Genomic DNA, 21,085 nt, shown 5'->3' with positions numbered 1-21,085 from the left:
AGGATAGTTATGTTCTTTTGATATGCAAATGTTGTTTAAGTTATTTATGGAGTCTGATCTGAAACTGTGTCAGGACTGCAGGACAGAGCCTTAATGCTGATGTATGCTGTGAATTCTTTGCATTCTTCTGTCTTGCTCATTAGTGCTTGCAGGTTGTGCACGGTGGTCTAGGCAGAGATGCAGCCTAGGGCAGGCACTGCTGGGCTTCCCAAGGGGCTGAGCTGGACTGTGAAGGAAATGAGTCTCTGACTTTGTCCTGTTCCCTCTCTGGTTTTGGGGAAGAAGAAATCTTTGCCAGGTGCCTGGGAGGCATGTATTACTTGTCTGCACACATCCTGTAATAAGTGGGCAATTTTGCAGATGATGGTGAGTATTAATGGTAAAAAAGGTATGTGGTGAGCAGGAATAGGTGCAGAAGGATCCCAGGAGGCTTCAGTGGGATAGCAATAAAAAGACAGGTGAAATTTAGTTCACTTATATGTTAACTAAGGCTCATTTACATGTTAACTGTATGTTCACTGAGGGGAGGGTGGGAACAAAATGTCATCTTCATATTTCTGACCTGAATTGCTGTCAGAAGAGAACCTGGCATTATCTCAATGACAATCCAATGAAAACATCAACTCAGCAGCAAAAAAAAACAACTATGAGCATTGTCCATTCTTGGGGATGCCATTTTTCCATGGTAGAAGGCTGTGCTGTGCCCACATCTTGACAAGTACAAACTTAGAATCATGGAATGATTTGGGTTGGACAAGACCTTAATGAGCATCTAATTCCAACCCCCCCTGCCATGAGCAGGGACACATTGCTCAAAGCCCCATCCAACCTGGTCTTCTGGAAGTCCCATTGTTCATGTTGGCTGATGGGTGGATGATGATCTCTTCCCCAAGTTCAGAATCCCAAATCTCATTCTCCTACATACATTGCTGAAACTACTTTCATCAAAATCCTTGTGATCTTCTCAACCAAACCAGTTGCATGTACTCCCTAACTTTGGCTTAATTATCACTGCACAGCCTACTCAGACACTCCTCCATGGGTTGGGAGCTCCAGTTAAGCCATTTAAGATGAGAGCTGTGTACCTACTCTGGGTTATAGGTGTGCCTCAGATCTTTTCTCTAGCTCTGTCACCTGACTGTTCAGAAACAGTATCCTGGGTCTTGTTCATTGTCTTGCCTTGTCTGGACTGCCAGAGGAGCCTGTTGCTGAACCTGCTGTGCTCTGGCACTGTGGGACTGCACCCCACTGGTGAACCTTGTCTATGGCGTGATATAGAAGTACGCACAGAAAACTCCAAAAGTAACACCTGGCTTGGAGTCTCTTCTAGTTCTAGGTTGTGTTTCTCCTGTACTTGAGCCTACCATATACAAGTTCATAAATGCATCCCATATGAGCATTTGCCAGTTGTAAGCATAATGCTCAAGCATATATGGAATTTTTGCATCGCTCTGAGTCAGCATGTCAGGCTTCTCTCTGCACAACATGGAAAGTGGCATTTGCCCTTCTGCTCTCCCTGCTCTGACGTTGTGTTATTTTGCACCAATCTTTCTCACTGATTTCAACAGGACAACATTGTTATATGGTCCTGCTTTTCAGAGGGTTGTTCTTCATGTGGTATCAGCTTTATTGATGGTTCCACCTGCATTTGTTCCTTTTACAGCCTGTTAATTTATTTGCACTTCCTTTTTCTACTTTACCCTGTCGTGTTAACAGTCGTGGATGGACTTCTTTTACACACCACAATATTCATGTACAGGCAATTGTTAAACTTGCTGGTATTTGCATTTGGGCTTCTGGGGAGCTCTGCAGTCCCTGCAACCTTCCCATCATATGAGACAGCATGAAGCAAAGCTTGACAGGTTTTGGAGAAGAGCAGTGGGGATGATGAAAGGGTGGGACAGTTTCCATGCAGAGCATGATCATGGAGGTAAGGTGGTAGCTGTAACGTAACCAAATGCTGTAGTGAGAAATTTGATAGATGGAGAAATTATAGCAAAATTTGTTTAAGTGACATTTACAGATCCAGAGCAGACACAAATGTCACCTTCTGTTTTCTAAATGCTTTTCATGAAGGCTAGAATAGAAGATCTAACACTTTCCTGAAGTCTGGTAGTTATTTGTTAAACAAATTCATTTTACAGAAGTATTTTGATCTGTCTATGCAAAATTGTATCTCCTTTTTTTTTCACTGAAATAGACAAAAGTTATGTTTATTTTCCTGTCCTCTATTCCAACTATTTTACAAGAGTGATACATGATTTTAATACTCCAGTGTTGCTATAAATATTAAACGTGCTCCTTTTCTCAGACAGGAAGGTGTGGGAGATAGTTTAGGGGGCAGGGGGAGGGTTGTGAGGGAAAGTCCTGTCATGTATTCATAGATGTGAAGTCCCCACATCACTGTTGCAAGCAAATGGTATATTTCAAGGTGAGGTAGGCATCAATATTTCAGCTACTTCAAAGCCAAGTTCCTCAAATTATTGTATGCTCAGTTCCCAGATGAATTACTGGGAGTGGTTGCCACTGTACAACAAAGAGCATCATGCCCTGGCAACCAGGTTCAGTTTCCTTTTAAATCGGTGGCAAACTCCCCACCATTTTGTCAGTACCAGATTTAAACGTTTGGATCTTCTTTTCTCAGGTAAATCCATTTTCTACAAAGACCACAGTATTTAAATCTGAGGCTTACTATGTCATGAAAATTTTAGTAGGAACTTATCCTAGATACATTAAACCTTACATTTACTGCAATTGGCCTTTTTTCTTTCACATGTACTTTCATAGCCTTAGAAGACACATCAAGGGGCTGGTTTTAAGAAATCTCCAAGCAGTGAGGCTGTCTCACAAAAAGCTGTTTTGGGTAAGCTGCATGCTGAATTTTACACAGCCTGCATTCAGTACACTTGCTGCTCTGTGCTGGGCTGAAAATCTATTGCCTGATTCCAAAATGAGTCCAAGTTTTGTCACATCAATTCTCTGCAGGAAGCTGCTGTTTTTCACTGAGCTGCTTCAGCTTGTGTAGTGGCAGTTTTGTCTTTTATCCCATAAACAGTTCAATGCACATTGCCTTTTATTCTGGGTCATGCTGCAAAACAAAACAAACAAACAAAAAAATCTAAAGGAGCCAAAATCTGTTTTATACTTGACAGCAGCATATAATGAAAGGTGCTTCCTGGGGAAAAACTGCTAATGGCTCCCTCTTGGTATAAGGGACAGAGGGATGCTCTAGTTAGAGGGTGAGCCATAGCAATTAGGCACTGGTCCACAGCATTTAGAAGAGGTTAGCCCTGAGGGGTGCAGAGTAACTTCAAGATGCCAAATTTCTCAAAGACTAATGATGTCTGGAGTTGGTCTGGGATTCATTTGGAGGACCAGTTTTCAAAGAGGGAAGAGCCATGAAGGGATTTGTATCTAGCTGATGCTTGGTTCTGTGTTCTCAGTTTGTACTTGGGGCCACACCTATGCAGAGGGCACGTTAGGCAAGTACAGGAATGTCCACAGGCTGTACCTGTAGGACATCTCACATAAATGCATGCTTTGTACCAGTTCAGTAAAACTTTTCCCTTGGTTAAAACAGCATATAATGGAAGGAATATGCTTATAACTTTTACCATCAAAATGTTGTAGAACAGCAATTGAACCTTAATATACTATTATGTGTGTGCAGCTAAGTTGTAAGGGGCATACTTTGCTAGGGCACTTGATACCATCTTGCTGCTTTATGCTGAACATAAATGCTGTCCCAAGAGCAGCAACCAGGGTTAAAGGCCTTTCCTAGTAGCAGCAAGATAATTCTGTTGTTTCTAAGACATCTTTATGATGTGCCTGATGGTGACACTGTCATGGACCTCTGTGCACATCCCTGTGTGAGCTAACCCATTTAGTAAGATGCAAATTTTACATCATGACGCTGTTTAGGAAAAAAAATTAAATAGCACCTGTCTTTATTTCAGTAAAACCTCTGTTGCACTTAGCAACATATTGGACAAAACTGCTCAAAAATGTCCCAAACCGCCTATCTTTATAAACCTGCTTTATTTCTAACTGCCACTCCTGAAGAGAGTGAGTGAGCATGGTTTCTTCTAACTTAATTTGAATCTGCTTTGATCACTTTAAGGTTGCAGTAGGTGGCCAGACTTCTGTGTAGTAAAATATGGCAATAGATGTGTGTATCCTCTTGTTGTCCTGTATTGTATTTTTGACCTAAACATTTGAAGAATTTTATGATTCCTGTTGCTTTACAAATAGCAAAAGAGAAACAGAGACATAGAGAGAAGTAGCAAGTCAGTAGCAGAACTGGGAGTCGATCTTGGCTCTTGTGCCTGCTGTCAGTCAGTAGTCCACATTCATTCCTCCCTGTGACTGTGCTTTCTCACAGCCCTGCTGTGACACCAAGTTCTTTGGAATTTGTGAACAGAGTTCAGTACCACAGAAGGAAGAGCGATAAGTGATCATGAAGCAGAAACACAGTAGTGTTAGAAGATCCTTCCACTGCGTTGATTTCTGTGCTTCTTGAGCTGGCAGTAAAGTCTTCAGCGGTAACAGTGCATGAAAAATCCACTGTATTGTATATAGAAGATTTTGCCATGGATTAGGCATGTCTCAATTTGTTTGACCTATGCCAGGTTTAGAAAGGTCAAGTCCTTGTTGATGATCACTCCCTAATGCGAAGGTGTCTCCTTCGTGTTGCAATAAGTGTTGCTGATCTGTCTCTCAGTGACGTTGGTTCCTGCATTACAGTCAAATACACGAGGCTTATCTCTTACTTCTTTTTTAAGTAACATTCTTGCTGACAAAAGGTTGTGAGATGAGGGCAGGAGAAACTAGGAGATGGAGTCAGCATTTACCTCCTTTGACAGTCTGGAAGAGATGTCAAAATGTATCTTGTGAGACAAAATAGCTCTTTCTGTCCCATCTCCCTTCTTTTCTTCCAGGTTTGTCTGTCTTAGGGTATGTGCCTGTCATGCATAGGTTAGGATTCTTTTATGATGCTCTTGTCTTTATTTGTGTGGTTTTTTATTCCTCTGAAAATCTGCCCTCACCCTTACTGTTCAATGCTCAGGTAAAGTGAAGTAGTGAGGCATTCTGGGCTCTTGATGCCTCCTAGGGAGTACTAAAGACAGTCTGGAAGCATCTGTAGGATGTTTGATTTAGTTTCCACCAGTTGTGGGCCAAACTGGAAAGTGATTTACTTCAAACAATTACTGGATAGAAACCAAATGTAGTCTGTGTGGCAGGGAGGGGACCCCTCTCTTCCATTCTGCCATAAGGGAGTGTGCAAGCAGTGAGTATACAGAAAATCCTGGGATGTTTATGTAGACTCTAGTTAAGCCATGGAACAGCTTCCAAAGGAGGCAGAGACCAGAGCCCAGCATTGTGGGCAGCTCCAGTGTGAGTCTCCAGTTGAAGCTTCCTGAGGAGAAGCATATTTCCCTTTGAGAATCCAGTTCAATTTAATTACTACCCCAACAAATGTGCTATGTATTGTTGCTACAACATGGTGTAACAGGCACTTCTATGAGCATGGCTACTAACAAAGGAAAAAAAAAACCAAAGGGAAAAAGCCACCACATACGGATGGGGTCTAGGATTTTTTGTCTTGCTTGCACTTTGCACTTTCTGTATCTTCTCACTGCCTACAGTGTTACATAAAGTATCTATGATTTCATCTCAGTGCAGGCACAATAGTATATAAACTGACTGTACAGGTCTGCCTGCAGTAACCTTCCTGTACTTCTGTTACAATAATAAGTGCTGATCCATCAGCTCTCTTGAAACCGAGACCATGGCAGTGCTGTGCTTAGCCAAGGACACACACTTTATGAGCATTTTAGTCTCTGAAATTAATTACATCAAGACCTTGTATTACATGTAGTACTTTGACAAATTTGTACTGATTTTGAGATGATACAAATCACTTCCATGACAGTTCACAGATGATTCCAAATTAATGTATATTCTGATTAGATCTCCATTAATCAAAGACAGTAGTTATTTTGTTGAAAATGTTAACATTTACTCAAGACTTTTTACAGAATGTGTCTACCATCATCTGAGTTCTGCAGGAGTAATTTAATTAATAATTCAATTCAGCTTTTTGTACTGCTGCCTTCATTAAAGAAGTTGTCTACTGGCAGCACTTGTATTTAATGTTCTGTTAAGCTTGATTGAGATACAAGATTAAGTCCGCTTGTATCTTCAAGAGAGAAGGCCATAAAATTTTTCTGCATTAGTGAGATTTAGCTGCTGGTCAACATGTACTAAGCCTACAACTCTTCACTGCCCCGTAAGTTTTCAGTTTGAAACAAACTTGGCATAATTAGCCCTGAAAGAAGGCTTGAAAGACTGGACAAGTTAGTACTAACTGCAGTTTACAGATTGATCATTTTTGGGGCTAGCTTTTGCCACATGACCTTCAGTATCTGTTCTGCACATATGGGATGCATGTAACAGGCACAAGGCAAGCTGAGCTAGCCACCATCCCTGCTGGGGCACACTCATGTGCAGTGGGGGTAGGGCATGTTGACATACAAGCTTTGTTTGCTTTTACAGCTAAAAATAACCATGTAAGACTGAAGAAAAACATATTGTTATTGAATCTCTTTTCCCATCTACTTTTCTAAAACAGAGGTATTTTTTAACAAGAGAACTTCAATGTTTTGCTCTCTCATAACATACTTGATTAAGACTATTTGTTGTCTTACATAGTGTATAGTGCCCATTCTTTGCCCATATTCTAACTGGAGTGTTAGTTTGGTATTGATGATCTGAAGAACCTCTTACAGCTTTCTTTTAGTGCAGAGTGATTTTTTTTCTAATCTCAGTTTGATTCTTGCTTCTCACCTTTTCCAGCACTGTTTCCCAGTTTGGGTTCACAGTCTACCTCTGATATTTCTTCCTTCTTACTGGAGATTGACTTGATTTCTTTAACCCTTTAGTTTTTCAGAGACTGGAGTGATGCCAATGCATTTAAGTCACCCTTCTGGTTCCGTCCTTCTTTGTATTTCCATTTATTGTGTTTTAAGGCATCCAGTAGCAGATGAAAATGAAGACATACCAGAGCTTCTCAAGCATTCCACTCAACAATTATGACATCTATTGTGGTTTGGGTTAGGATTTAAAACAAATTTAGCTACATGACTCTCTGAAGAATAAAAAAAATACTATTCTAAAACCATAGAAGATACAGGGACTTGAACAAAAGGGAAAGTAGAGATGTTAGTAAATTGGTAATGACCTTGATCCACCTGCTGGAGTAGTTTTCCTGCCTTGGTAATTGAAATGTATTCAAAGGTAACTTAAAGGTTATCAAGGATGCAAGACAAAGACTTAAGCAGAGTTTCTGATCAAAACATTAAGTATTGTCTTTGACTTTTATGAACAGCTGAAGGACTCTGCCAAATGGTAAATTCCTCTTATTTAATCAGGCTGCTTTGTTACAACAAACTTTGACTGCAGCTGAGCTCTTCACTTGAGGACAGAGGAAGGTCTTTTATCCACAGTTATCTTGCAGTTCTGCAGTAAAGTCAACACTGAGGCAAATCTCAATACAAAGTATTTCTTCAAAGGGGAAATAGAGGGTTATCTGAGCAGCTTTGGCCCATATGATGAATACAGTGTAAGCAGACGTGAAGGATGCTAAAACTTATGTTGGAAAATTTGGTTCTAAAAGCAGAACTCTCAAAATCTATACTGGGTGTGCCAGTATCCATTCAAAAAATTTTTTGAAAGAAATTAGTAAGGTGATATATGGTGTCTGGAGAACCAGATTGTGCATTTAAGATTTTCAAATAGAGTAAATAACCAGTAAAATAAACAGATACTTTTCTCTTTAAATGTCCATTTTCTGTGCAAAAATCATCTGCATTCAGTGACCATGCATAGATTTTTGAGAACGTCTGCCATTTCATCCAGAATATTTAGTTCAGCATGAGGCATTGATTTTTGGTAATAAATCATGTAGAGCCAATAAAAGATTCAACTGAAAATACAGAGGGAGGGAAGAAAATGAACTCTCTGTCCTCTCTGTTAGGTATGCTAATTATTGCCAAAGAAATTGGCATTAATCTCCTTGTCCAGATCAGGAGCCTCCAGAACAAAAACAGAATCACAGAATATTCAGAGTTGGAAGGGACCCTTGAGGATCATCTAGTCCAACTCCTGGTCCTGCACAGGACATCCCTGAGAATCTCACATGTGCCTGAGACCATTGTCCAAATGCCTCTTGAACTCTGTCGAGCTTGGTGCTGTGACATCTTCCCTGGGGAGTTGTTCCAGTGCCCAACCACCCTCTGGGTGAAGAACCATTTTCTATTATCCAGCCTAAACCTCCCCTGATGCAACTTCAGACCATTCCCTCGAGACCTGTCACTGGTTGCCAGAGAGAAGAGGTCAGTGCCCAGGTCTCCCCACAGTATTCTCTTCTCCAGGCTGAACTGACCAAGTGACCTCAGCCACTCCTCATATGGCTTCTCCTCAAGGGCATCCCCTCACCATCTTCATTGTCCTCCCTTGGACACTCTCCAATAACTTAATGTCTTTCTTATATTGTGGTGCCCAAAACTGCATACAATATTCAAGCTGAGGCTGCACCAGCACAGAGTAGAGCAGGACAATCACCTCCCTCAACTGGCAATGCCTTTGCCTGATGCACCCCAGGACACGGTTGGCACTCCTGGCTGCCAGGGCACACTGTTGGCTCTTATTCAACTTGCCATAGACAAGGACTCCCAGGTCTCTTTCCACAGCACTACTTTCCAGTACATCATTGCCCAGTCTGTGTGTAAATCCAGGGTTGCCCCATCCCAGGTGCAGAATCCAGCACTTGCTGTTGTTAAACTTCATATGGTTGGTGATTGCCCAGTCCTCTAATTTGTCTAGGTCTCTCTGCAAGGCCTCTCTGCCTTCGAGGGAGTCAACAACTCCTCCGAATTTGTATTATCTCCAAATTTACTTAATAATCCTTCAAGTCCTGTGTCCAAGTCACTTATGAAGATATTGAAGAGCACTGGGCCTAAGATGGAGCCCTGCAGAGCCCACTAGTGACCAGTCACCAGTCAGATGTAATCCCATTCACCATGACCCTTTGCAGCCAAGCCGTGAACCAGTTGCTCGCCCATGTGTTTGTCCAGTTTTATGTTGGACATTTTGTCCAGAAGGATCTTGTGAGAGATGGTATCAAGCTTTTCTGAAATCTACATCAACTGGCTCCCCTTGATCAACTGGGTGGGTTACCTCGTCATGAAAGAAAATAAGGTTTGACAAGCAGGACCTTCCCCTCATGAAGCCTTTATGGCTGTGTCCACTGACTGCATTATCCTTCAAGTGTTTTTCAGTATCTCCCAGGATAATCTTTTCCATGATCTTACCTGGTACAGAAGTGAGGTTAACAGGCCTGTACTTAGCAGGGTCATCCTTCCTGCCCTTTTTGAAAACTGGGACAACAATGAAACAGCATGTTTCAGCAAGGCGAGCCGTATACCCTGTCCTCTGTTCTGTCCCTCCCTAGAAAAAAACAAAAAGGCAATCTTTTGATCTTTTCCAGTTAATCAGTGCAAATTATGGACACCCTGCACTCCATCCTGCTTCAATGCTGGCTTCACCCATGCCAGGCCAGCCTCTGTCACCACCATGCTATCTTCATCTGGCAGGTTACTTCTCCACCTTGGTGTTTTAGTTTTAAAATGGGGATGTGAGAAGGTGTTGTTTTGAAATGTAGTGATTGTAAACAAAGATATTTGATCATGATCTGAGCCCACTTGAGATGCAGCATTAGTTAATTAGCCCAAAATTGTATTTAATATGACTAATCTGTGTGGCCACACCATTGCACATGAACTGTGATCATTGAAATAAAACAAATCAGATCCAGCTCTGTTATACTGGATCCTTTGAGCTGGTGTGATGGTGCCTAGATGAATTAATTATTCTGGTCGTGTGGCTGATCCCATAAAGAAGGCAGCATGCACCACACACACTGTGGAGAGATTTGCAGAGAATATTGTTTAGCAGAGTCTGTACATATGGAAATTTGTTCTCATTTCTGCCTTTGTGCTATCCCATTTACAAATGGAAATGACTGCTTCATAGCCAGTTCTTATTATATTTCTCTCCCATGAGATGTGAAATTAGCACTAGAAGAAATCCCACAGTGGTTGGGACTGAAGCCTAGTCTCTTCTGTTGAGGCTGCCCCACCAGGAAGGGGGAGAAGGGAGGCAATGAGGCTGGCACGACCCTGCCCTCGCCAACATGTCTCAACAAGGGGCAGAGTCAGTCCACTGGCATCAACTAGGGTTGGCCAAGGGGCCAGCCAGGGCTGGGTGAGGTGGTGGGGCCAAGGTGGAGCTGAGAAGTCAAGTTGATATCAGGCACTGTGTCCATACAGTATATGTGTAAACAATATACTTTTATGAAGTTAAATATGGGGCAGTGTGGAGGCCCCTTCAGAGTCTGATTAGGGCAATGAGAGCCTGATGGTGCCCTTGTGTCCCCAAAATCCACATATGGCCCAGCCATCTTCTGGTGAGGGAGTCAAGCAAATCCACCCCTCACTGCCCTTGGGACTCATGCCATGTGGCTTGGTCTGGGGTTGTACAGCTGACTTCAGTCAATCTGTTCCTGTTTTACATCAACAGCAAACATGATTGAGGCTGTGACTCACTGAAGTGTCACTTCATTGCACACCTGGGCAAGAAGACAAGAAACTAGTCGAACACTACAGAGTTCATGTATCTAAATGGGTCACTAGTTCCCTCCAGAGAGCTGTAGGTGTATGTTGCTTTTGAGCAAGATGTGTATATTGGTGCTATCAGCAGTCATGTTAAAGGTTTGCAGCACTGCTTTTATTACACCAAATAGCAGAGCCCAGGTGGGACAGAGGGTATAACAGCTGTGCATCATATCATGCTCCTTGCTAATTTTAGTGGGCTAAGGAAGCACATGAAAAGATTATATCTCATTGCACTGAGCTGCACTTTGTTAAATAAGGCAATTTTAAAATAGGCAAACTTTCTGGCAAGGCACGGTAATGCTGTTTTACTTAGTTATAGTTTTATGTAATGAAAAGATTGTGGGGGTTTTCTTTTTTTCTTCTAGCAAAGGGAATATGCTGCTAAAGATCTAACTATTTTTTAAAAGCACTTTTTAATAAAATCTGTTTTGCAGTTGCAGGCTTGTTTCTGTATATGCTTTGCTCCACCAGTGTGAGCCAACTTACCTGAAAGGAACATCATGAGTGATCCCATTCTGCAGCTGTTCAGGAAGCTTTCTTAAAACAGGAAAGCAGGGAGAGCAGCTAGGCTGTTATAACAACATTTAAGTCTTTCCATGTGCATTCCTCTGAGCCAGCTACAAGGCAGCATACAGGTGAAAGGGCTCAGACTGACAGAATCATTTTGATCTTGGTGGCCACATTGGTAGGTAACTGGCTCAGATTTGTGCTGATCAAACTTCCTCCCCTTGGATGAATGCTTAGTGGCCTGGGACCAGATCCCAGGAAAGCAGAGCAAGGCTAAGGAAATGACATCCCTGTACTTGGCAATGCTGGCAGATTTTGCATGTTGTAGCTGCCTGGGTATTTCTAATCTGTGTTTTCTAATATAAGTGATGAAGGATTTGCTCGCTTTTGCTTCAGGTGACCTCTATGCTTACACAGCTTACATGGGTAGACCTGTGTTTTCAGGTACTCTCTGAGCTTTGTGTTGCAGAGAATGCACTCCCAATTCACACAGAAAGCAGCCAATAAAGTATTTTTCCCCAAACTGACTAGCTGTACACTTGAAATCCAGAATGTGTTTTCTGAGACTCTACGAGCAAATTGTCTAATTTTGACCCTGAAGTCAAGTAAATATTGATGGTTTTTAAGAAATTTTAAGTTAGTTTTCTTTCTTTCCTTCAAATGGTTTTGATGGTGGACTAACATAGACTTGTTTTCCCCAAAAAAACTTATACAAATTTAATCTTATCCACAAACTATCTGTAATTGAACTATTTTACTGATAATTCTTCCATTTAGTTGCTATGATTGTGTGGGCTGCAGCAGGGTCAGGTCAGCTTGTGCAGGTGAGAAGTGCAACAATTGTTTTATCAAAAATGCATCAAACAAGGTCAGCCCTGTATAGTCCTTTTGCTTTAGATAACTTGCATGCAACAATTCCATTTCATGTGATATGTCACCAGTGGGATGGAGATTGTTGTCAACATTTTCTGTCGGCTGATGGCCACGTTCAGGTGCCACTGTCCTTCCAGAGCTGCCTGCCCTAACTTTGCATCAGCCCTTTTCTTTGCCCTTTGGTGATGCTGTGGAAATCAGACACAAGCAGAGAAGGAGTAACTTCATACAGCCTGAGACCAGCAGCATTCAAAATGCCTTGGTCCTAAATCGATTGCTATGGCTCAGTAAGCGACTGCAAGATTGCCTGGTTACCTTATCTATGCACTTCCATCCCTCAAGATATTTGGATTTCTGTTAAGTGAGAACTCAGTTCAATGACCTCACTTGTAGTGTTAGCTTTACACTGATACAGCAATTATCAAAATGCAGTGTTCCTGTAAATTAACGTTGTGCTCTCAGCCCTTCTCCTACTGCATTAAGGTCTAACAGGTAATACAATTTTTATTACATGGAGCATTTCAGGTACAAGAGCTCTGCAATAAGAAGTTGCAGTTTGTTTTTTGCTGGCATAGCTGGTTGTAAATAATTGTTAAATTTGTCATACTGTCTGCTTTTTTTCTTATTCTTCATGCTGGGAAGAGACAAGGCAACTTGCAATGGTCTGGGGACATAAATGTTTTGGAGGCTGACAAGGAAAAATTGCAGATTAAAAAGAGGGTTGCAGATAGGAAGGGGATTGTGAATAATTAATCCTTAAATCATTCTTCATATTTAAAAAGTCATTATTTTACGGTCATTTAAGCATCTTATATTAATAACCATTTCAGGGTATCTTAGCCAGAAATCAGGTTGGGGAAATAAATTATAGCTCTTCACCTTTTTATCCAAATGTTTGCTTGCTGTTGATTGATGGCACGTGTCTGAATCTCTGGTTTAAATCCTCTTCTTTTCAGAGTACATAGCCTTGATTTCACAAGAGTTCCCTAGTACTAAAAGACAAGAGAAGGAGCTTCATTATATGTGAAAAGCCCGACATACAAACCTAAATCCAAGAACCCCGGCTAGACTGAAACAGAAATCTTCCTGAAATTTCAGGCTCTAGTAGAGGGGAAGTCAGTTCACCTTTCTGCTCAGCATGAGTTTCTATATATAACATGTGTACGTCTCTGCTCAGAAAGAGGCAGATGCTCACCTCAGGATGCTGCCAGGCAGCAGCAGTGTTCCCAGCTCTGCCTTTGGGACGTTCCCGTTCTTCTGGGGCATTAACTATACTCCCGTTTCATCTTGCACCTGTGTGAAAGGAGGCTTATGGCTCTGTTGTTTTCATTGGCATATATAATGCTCTCAGTGGATAATTACAAGTGAAAAATATCCTAAAATCTTGGCAAGTGCCATCTTTACGTACTTGTTCACACCATATTTAAGGAGGTTGTGCTGGGGATACTTGAGTATTTAATGATAAAGATAGTGCAGTCCTAACTAAGCCAGATATATTACTCTACAAGATAGTCTTTGCATAACACTTCAGAGAGGTAGCTCTTTTGCCTTGCCTCTGGGTGAAGATGCATCTTTCTTCACAATAATGCTTTTAAAAGCTTTTGTCTCTGTTCTATTAATAAATGAGCATGAAGATTTCATATTTTGTGGGCTTTGATTACATATTAGCAATGTGTAGCTCTCAACTGAAGACCTGAGACGAGAAGGAAGGTTCCTTCTGGTTTACAGATTCACCCCTTCATAATCTGAAAACTGAAGCTCGTTGTTTGGTTTTCTTTTCCTTCTCTATTAGCAGTTGTGGCAGGAAGATTCTGACAGGCTGTTTTCAGCAGTCTTCCTTACTGTTAATTCAAATTCAGCAGTAGCACAAATATGGTTCTTTTGATTTTAGTTGAATTACTCCAGAGTCAACTTGATATGCATGAGACCAAAATTACTGCTTTGAAATATCAGGTTTTTTTCCACTGACTAGCTCTGCTGGGAAAACTAGTAGAGGGTGAAGATTTATTTTAAAACATGAGGCAGAAGGCATAACTCCTGTGATTTTTTTTGTGCTTTGTACGATGTTTACAACTAAAGATGCTTAAGGTAGAATTATTGTCAGATAATACCACAAAAACATGCTGAAAAATACAGGGTGAAATTAACACCATCATCCTTTCTCATCATGTGATACATACAGGGGAAATAATTCTTCTGGTCTACATTGTGCAGCATCTGGAGAGCTGCTAGTGTCATGGTTAGCTAGCATTAAATGAGGATCTAGTTCCAAAGACAAAGAGGAGAATCCATGCAGGCAGACATATCCTGTATGGATACCTGCATCCACAGAGCACTTACCAGCATTTTGTTTTGTTTTGTTTCATGTACATACTTAATGCAATGCAGATAGTTTTGGCATCATCACTGAATTGTGTTGAGGGGTGCTTTATAAAAGCTATAGGACAGGCCTATGTTTTGAGCTCTACCTCTGAAATTGTATGTTTGCAGCTTATCTAATTAACAGGAAAAAACATGTTCAGCATCCTTAAATCTGGCATAAGTTACATTGATTTCTTGTTGTTTGAGAAGGTCCTTGTCAGCACACAACTTTCTTCAGTGCCACCAAGCATAAAAGGAAAATTATTTTAGCTGTGGTAAAGTGTGGTTCCACACACAGTAAGAACACAGAAAAGCCACAACTTTTGTGACCTCTGTCTGCTGAATAAAACCTGTTTGCATTATGAAAACACTAAGAGACTATGGCTTTTTGCTATCACTAATGCTGGTCTGGGTGAGTTGCAGTCATCCTGTGTTGCAGCTGATGGTCTTGGATTGTTATCTATCCATTTTCAGTTTTTCTCAGCAGTGATAAGTACTCCTTAGAAAGCCACAGATGTCAGCATTCTTCAGGATGGTATGATTTAAAATTCACGTGAGTAGACTACTGTGTTACACATGTATTAATGCCTTTAAATGGAAACTATTTCATGCCTACTGAAGAGGAAGCTTTTGCAGTTACTGCCAGTGTACCTGGCTGATGTTCATGTCTAGACCTGGCAGCTTAGAATTTTGTCCTTCTCAGTTATGTTTCCAGAATCTGCACAGGACAGATCAGCATTATCCTTACAGCATTTCCCCGGTTTTCCTTTGAAGTACTACCTATTGCACAGTAATCATTTTTCAGATTATTTGGATCTTTCCCACACCCACCAGCTAAAGTGTCTTCAACATCTGGAAATCTATAGTAATAGGTCAGGTCAGCCTTACCTCATCTTCCAAGGCTTCCTTGGCTGAGCTGCTCTGCTCCCAAACTACACAGTGGATGAAGGGAAAAGATGTGGGAGCTGTTAGCTAGGTGCTGTTAATGTGGCAAGGTGGCATCTTGAATTTACAGACCCTGTGACTCTGTGTTCTGCTTTACATGGGGTGGGAGGATGGAGATGCCCAACTGGGACTTTGAGGGCTGTGTGTTTGCTGGCAGAATGTATTGGCTGTGCTTTGATACATGTACAATGTGGAGCAGCAAAAAAAACCTGCTGTGGCTCAGGTTTGGGCTCTGCTACAAAACAGCTGGAATCAGGGTTTTCTTTTCCAAATGCCTAAAGAGTAATTGGGTATCTGACTGCACCATGTTTGTGGTACATGCTGTTGGACATGCCCTGCTGTAATGGTCGGAGGGATCCACCTGGAAGTGACAGACATGACATTGAAATTCAAACTTGCAGAGTTTATAGTCTGCCTCGAATGTTGGGCTAGATAATAGGTTTCTTTCAACAGATGTTTAGTTTTGAATATGTTTGGTTTTTTTCGAAAATGTGGCAGTTTTAATGATCCTCTAAGGATGTTATTAATTGTAGGTATGAGGTGTCTTGGCTACAAATGCTGGTTTGCTTTGGCTTTTTATTATGCTTGACAAACCAGTGCCTGTTCCTCCTCCTCCCCACCATTATGTCTCCATAATTCCACTTTACAGAGGAGTTGCTTCAGTGTCTTGTCACATTTGAACTTTTGTTTAAGGATAAATTTTCCTGAGTGCTAAGTCTTACAGCAACTTAGGTACTTCCAAATCAAAGTCAGAGTAAGATGTACATTTCCTGAAGTCAAGCTTTTCAGAGAGATTACTTTTTCTGACTTCAATTGATTTAATAACTGCTCTGCACTTGAAGAGTTCTGAAGACTGTTCAGCCAAGTCACATCTGAAAATAGCACTAAGGTCCAAAAGCCACTAAGGCAGTTTTGGAAAATGCAAAATGCAGCTACAGTCCCTTTCTCTTACATCTCACAGGTTGGAAGGAACAGAGGACTCTTTCCTGGTGTTGTGATGACAGTGTGAAACCTGAGTATACCCAAAACATTGCTGATGTGATTTTTTTTCATTACTGTAGGTGATTAGGAAATTTGAAAGAGCTTCCTTCTGGACACATGATTACATGTTGGTTCAAATGATTTCAACTGAGGTAATAAGGACATAACTGGTCTTTTAAGAGCTGTGTTCTATGCAGTTCCTTTTGAGTTCAAAGCTTGGTTTTACCCCACTCCCATCAAAATCCAGAGTGTGCCAGAAACATGACCTTTTCTAGATGTTTGCAAAGTATCCAGAAATATTCTGGAATACGACATATGATGTTGAAAGGAAGGAGTAACTCTAGAAGCTGTTCCTATTGTGGCAAGTTTGCATTAAGTCTGTCTTAATCATGTAATGAAATCGAGTCTCTTTTGTTCATTTGGCTGAAAGATGAGTTTGTAATATATCACAGTGTGATTTTAAACCAGCAAGACTACTGGGCAGTACATCAGCTGTGTGCAGCAGAGCAGTGCCTCATGCCTAGCTGGGACTGAAGACTTGTCTGGGAGGAGGTTGTGTGATAGCCAAATAAAGTGTTGCCTTTCCACAGAATTTGCAGTCCTCTTCACAAAGGAGTCTGTGTTTGTTTTTTTGTGGAACAACATATCTGTATAAGCAGAGAATTTGTGATCCTTCATTAATAGGGATATCCATCTGTCTTAAATTTGTGCAGGTAAAGCTCACAAATATTGCTGGATTTGCAAACAGCATATGAATCCATCCTTGTATTTACAAATAGCATATGTTAATGACTACAAATTCATCTTTCCATGAAAAAAAGGATTATGAAAATCTGAGTTGTCTCATGAAACTTGGCCTTCAAGCCTAAAATCAAATTACTGAAACCAGTCAAGAAATTGTAAGACTGAAGGCAGTATGTGGCATGTTTTTGAACAGACAAACTTAACCCAGTCTTTTCCTAACATCTTCGTACTTGATTTGAACCCAGTAAGGTTTCTAAGAGCACATTTTATGTATAACTTCATAGAGGGATACCGATCTAGAATGCAGGCACATATCTTTCCAAGCAGAGTTTGGAGAATGGTACCACATAGGTGAGGATGCAGTGTTTTAGGGTGGTAAGGTAATGCTGGGGAGCCACCAGAAAGAAGAGCCCCTTGAATGGTCTAACAGTAGAAGCAGAACAGGCAAAAGACCCATTCTGAACATGCCTTAAACTGCTGGTCCAGGGCAAAAAGAGGGATTTCCTTGGAACTGGAAGAGATCATTAGTACTGTTTAGTTGTTTGGGTGTAGAAGGAGAAACTGTTGAAGCAAGGAAGAGGCTCCTGTGAACTTGGTTTGCAAGAGAGCAGCACATGCTGCTGTTTGATTATGGAAGTCACATACAAGGACAACACATGCTAGGCAGAATTTGAAATTGCATTCTTGCTGGATTAGCATTGCTCAATGTGTCCTTCCCTACATCATCACCTTCTGGAGAGGAAGTTCTTCAGACTTTTCAACAAGTTTATTGTATATCCAGTTCTAAAATGGAAGAGTTGAGTGAAAACAGTTTAAAGATTCCCTGCTAGCTTCAGGCTGTCCTTGGGTTGCTTCTCAGGTGTGGATGCACTAGAGCTGATTTGGGATTGCCTAGGAGCAGAATGTGATGCCTTTGCTTCGCTCACTTGCAGCACAAGCACCACGTGCATTTCCTCACAGCCGGCAGCAGTGCATATGGTTCCAGTATGGCAAGAAAGGGCCAGCAAGGCAGAGGTGCCCTCTTAGCTCTGCTTGGAGCTGGCTGCCTCCCACCTGTGCAGCAAGAAATGCTTTGGGATCTGTGCTGCTCCTCTTAGAACAGCTGTAGCAAGATTAAATTTTAAAAATTCCCCGTTCCTCTTGTCCACAGTGGGTCACTTTGTCCTCCCCCTTCCTTCTCATCTTCATTAGATCACAAGATAATCTGCTGAATACCATCCCTGACACCTGTTACTGTACAGGAGGGACTCCCTATGTTCCAGGAGGATTATCACAAGCCTGATTTCAGTGTCTGAGAACCCTGTGAATCCAAATTCTGGGCACTGTGAAGGAATCTTATCATAAATCTAAGACATCTAGAAAAGATTTCCAGTGCACACCTACCTATCCAGACAAGATCTCTAATACACTGGCTAGGGATAGTAAGCAAATCAGACTAAAGACTACTGTTGGCACATTTTCTCTGTGCCAGAGCTTTCAAGTATTTAAAAATGCAAAACATACATCCAGCAGATTTCCAGAGTGTCCCTAAAAGAGGAGAGCAATTCTAGACTCAGGCCTTTTTAGTTTTCTGGCTCTGTCTGTGGAAAGCAGCCACCACAATATTGCTGCCAGAAGAGGTATGTTTTTATTACACCTATTGACATACTTTCACGTGCACTTTTAGCAGTGACAAAGCCCAGCTGGACTTTAGCTTGCTATTGAAAGTGAAACCCAATCTGCTGTAGCCTAATTTCACTGAAATAAAAACAAGACTATTTTATTGTTAAAAATCCCTTTGGAGATACCTAAGCAATTTGGTTCTGTGAAACAGATAATTAAACAAAAAGTATAATTTTGCTTTAGGGTGTTGTGAGGACAAGGGATCAATATTTGTAAATGTCTCCATGAAAATCGGTCAGGTTACAAGCCTCTATTTCACCACAAAACAAGGCCAGAACAACTAGAGGCTCATGAAGCAAACACATAGTTATTCATAGGGGTGGAAAACAGCTTTTTCTGAGAGCACAGAGGAAGGGTCCCAGCACAGGCAATCCCCAGAACTGCAGGACTGAGGCTGGGGCTGTGAGCCTTGCTGAGGACATGGTATGATGCTAAGGCTCAGCTGGATATGAGCACAATTAAACAGTCTCCAGACTGCAAAACACCTAGTAAATATATCTTCAGAAAGAGCTCTTCCTGCAGTATCATCTTTTGGAGAGGTTACAACTTCTTTCCATCCCTTCTCCAGGCCAAAGGAGAATCTCATGTCTGCCAGCAGGTTCCTTCAAACCGGAGTTTTCCCCAAGAGGGAGCACTGAAGCTTTTCTTTCAGAAGCAGGTGCTGGTAGTTCAAGGACAGCATGAAGAAAACCAGTCATACACATAATCAAAATTCTTACCTCAACAACAGCAACAAAAAGCCACCAAAAAACCCTCAAACACCTTCCTTCCTGTCCTCTTTCCCCAGATAACACACATAGAAAAACAACAGGGCCTAATGCTGAGGGTTTCAACCTATAAAATCTAAATTTCATCAATTCGAAAGAGAGGAGGAGAAAGGACAAAGGGAACAGAGGTGCCATGAAAGGTATCAAGAAAAGCAAAATCAGATTTTTCAAGTGATTCACGACTCCACAGGAAGGCAATAGACCTTTTGGCTTGTGGCCTCCTGCTTACTGCTGTTAGCTGTGGAAAGTTCAAGTGAAAAGATGGTGACTTTCGCTAAAAAAAATTTGAAATAATAATGAAACATCATTTCCACAGCAAAGGTTTTATATTATGGAAGATTTGGTCTTTTTTAGTTAAACAGTAATTGAGGTGTCAGGCAAATCATGCAGACAGGGCTGTCTGTTCTGCACTGACACAATGGTGTTCTGACCCCATTAGCTGTTAGTGGGCTGTAGAGTGTGTACATCAGGCTTTACACCCAGCTGCAGGATATCCAAACTGGCCTTAATCAGAGGTGTCCCCAGACTTCTTTTGCAGAACAGGTAACTGGACTTGTTCAGATTTTTCATAACCTTCATTGTGGCTATACATCCCTTTGAGCCTAGGAAGCACCATAGCCTGCTTAAGGTTCATTCAGAGATCTGTTTGATAGACAAACCCATGACAAAGGAGAGGATTGAAACAGACCTTTTAAATTCAACAGGAATAAACCTGGTCAAGTTCCCTGAAAATGGAGAAGACTGGGGCTGCCAGGGGGTCAGGCATCCCTGAATCTTAGACAATCCAGATTTTCCCTCTCAGATTTTGTGGGTTGGCTCTACTTACTTATAAGGCTGACTTGCTAATAAAATTAATTAGAAGCATCATAAGTTGGTCATCCCATAAGTATTTCTACTTGAAGCAGTCATTAATTATTCTGACTAGAATTGTCTGTCTTTTCTATTTATAGGCTGGCCCTGGGCGACACTGACCGTTCTCGGGTTCCTGTACTGCTATTCGCATGTTGGAATTGAATGGGAGCAAAAGTATGCTGCAAATTAGGAATGAAGCAAACAAGTATTTTTAAGGCAGGTTGATGGGTTTTCTACACTGGATATCCTGTCTGCAGAAGGGTATGCTGGACCAAGTCTTCAGTCAGTGTGTTAAACCAAGTTGATTCTGGATTGCAGTGCAGGAGTTGAACCAGAAACACTGGTGGGCTATGGCCAGAGGTGGGGAGACATTATGAAGCATTTTGAATGACATTGTTTTTGTAAAACAGCATTTCTGTGACTCTATGTGCACTGGAAGCATGCATCTCAGAACAGGTATTTTGTATATGTTGAAGATTGTTTTAATGTTTTGCTGCCTATTTTGAGACGCTGAAGAAAAAAAAAGTCAATTTCCTACCTTGGAGAATTCAAAAAGCCCAATCTTTCACAGCTGCTGTCCAGGGGCATGCAGGGCCTGCACTTAGACTGCTCCATGAAGGGCAATGCTCATCAGTTCTTCTTGATTGCTTTCTGATATAA

At 41.4% G+C, this 21,085-nt stretch overlaps 1 protein-coding gene across 1 annotated transcript in view; it reads left to right on the top strand.

Annotated features, from left to right (window-relative positions):
- Positions 1 to 20,615, top strand: part of LOC103806941 (protein-cysteine N-palmitoyltransferase HHAT-like) — a gene marked incomplete at its 5' end in the record, with an annotated part of 77,035 nt that extends 56,420 nt beyond the window's left edge. The window contains one exon of the mRNA XM_009079655.1: positions 20,524 to 20,615. Within this exon, the coding sequence (XP_009077903.1) occupies positions 20,524 to 20,615 (92 nt within the window). The remainder of the gene's footprint in view (positions 1 to 20,523) is intronic.
- Positions 20,616 to 21,085: the final 470 nt, after the last annotated feature.

The sequence above is a fragment of the Acanthisitta chloris genome, unplaced genomic scaffold (genome assembly GCF_000695815.1).
Source record: "Acanthisitta chloris isolate BGI_N310 unplaced genomic scaffold, ASM69581v1 scaffold2528, whole genome shotgun sequence".
In the NCBI taxonomy this organism is placed as follows: Eukaryota; Metazoa; Chordata; class Aves; order Passeriformes; family Acanthisittidae; genus Acanthisitta; species Acanthisitta chloris.
This window is presented reverse-complemented; position numbering and strand designations above follow the sequence as displayed.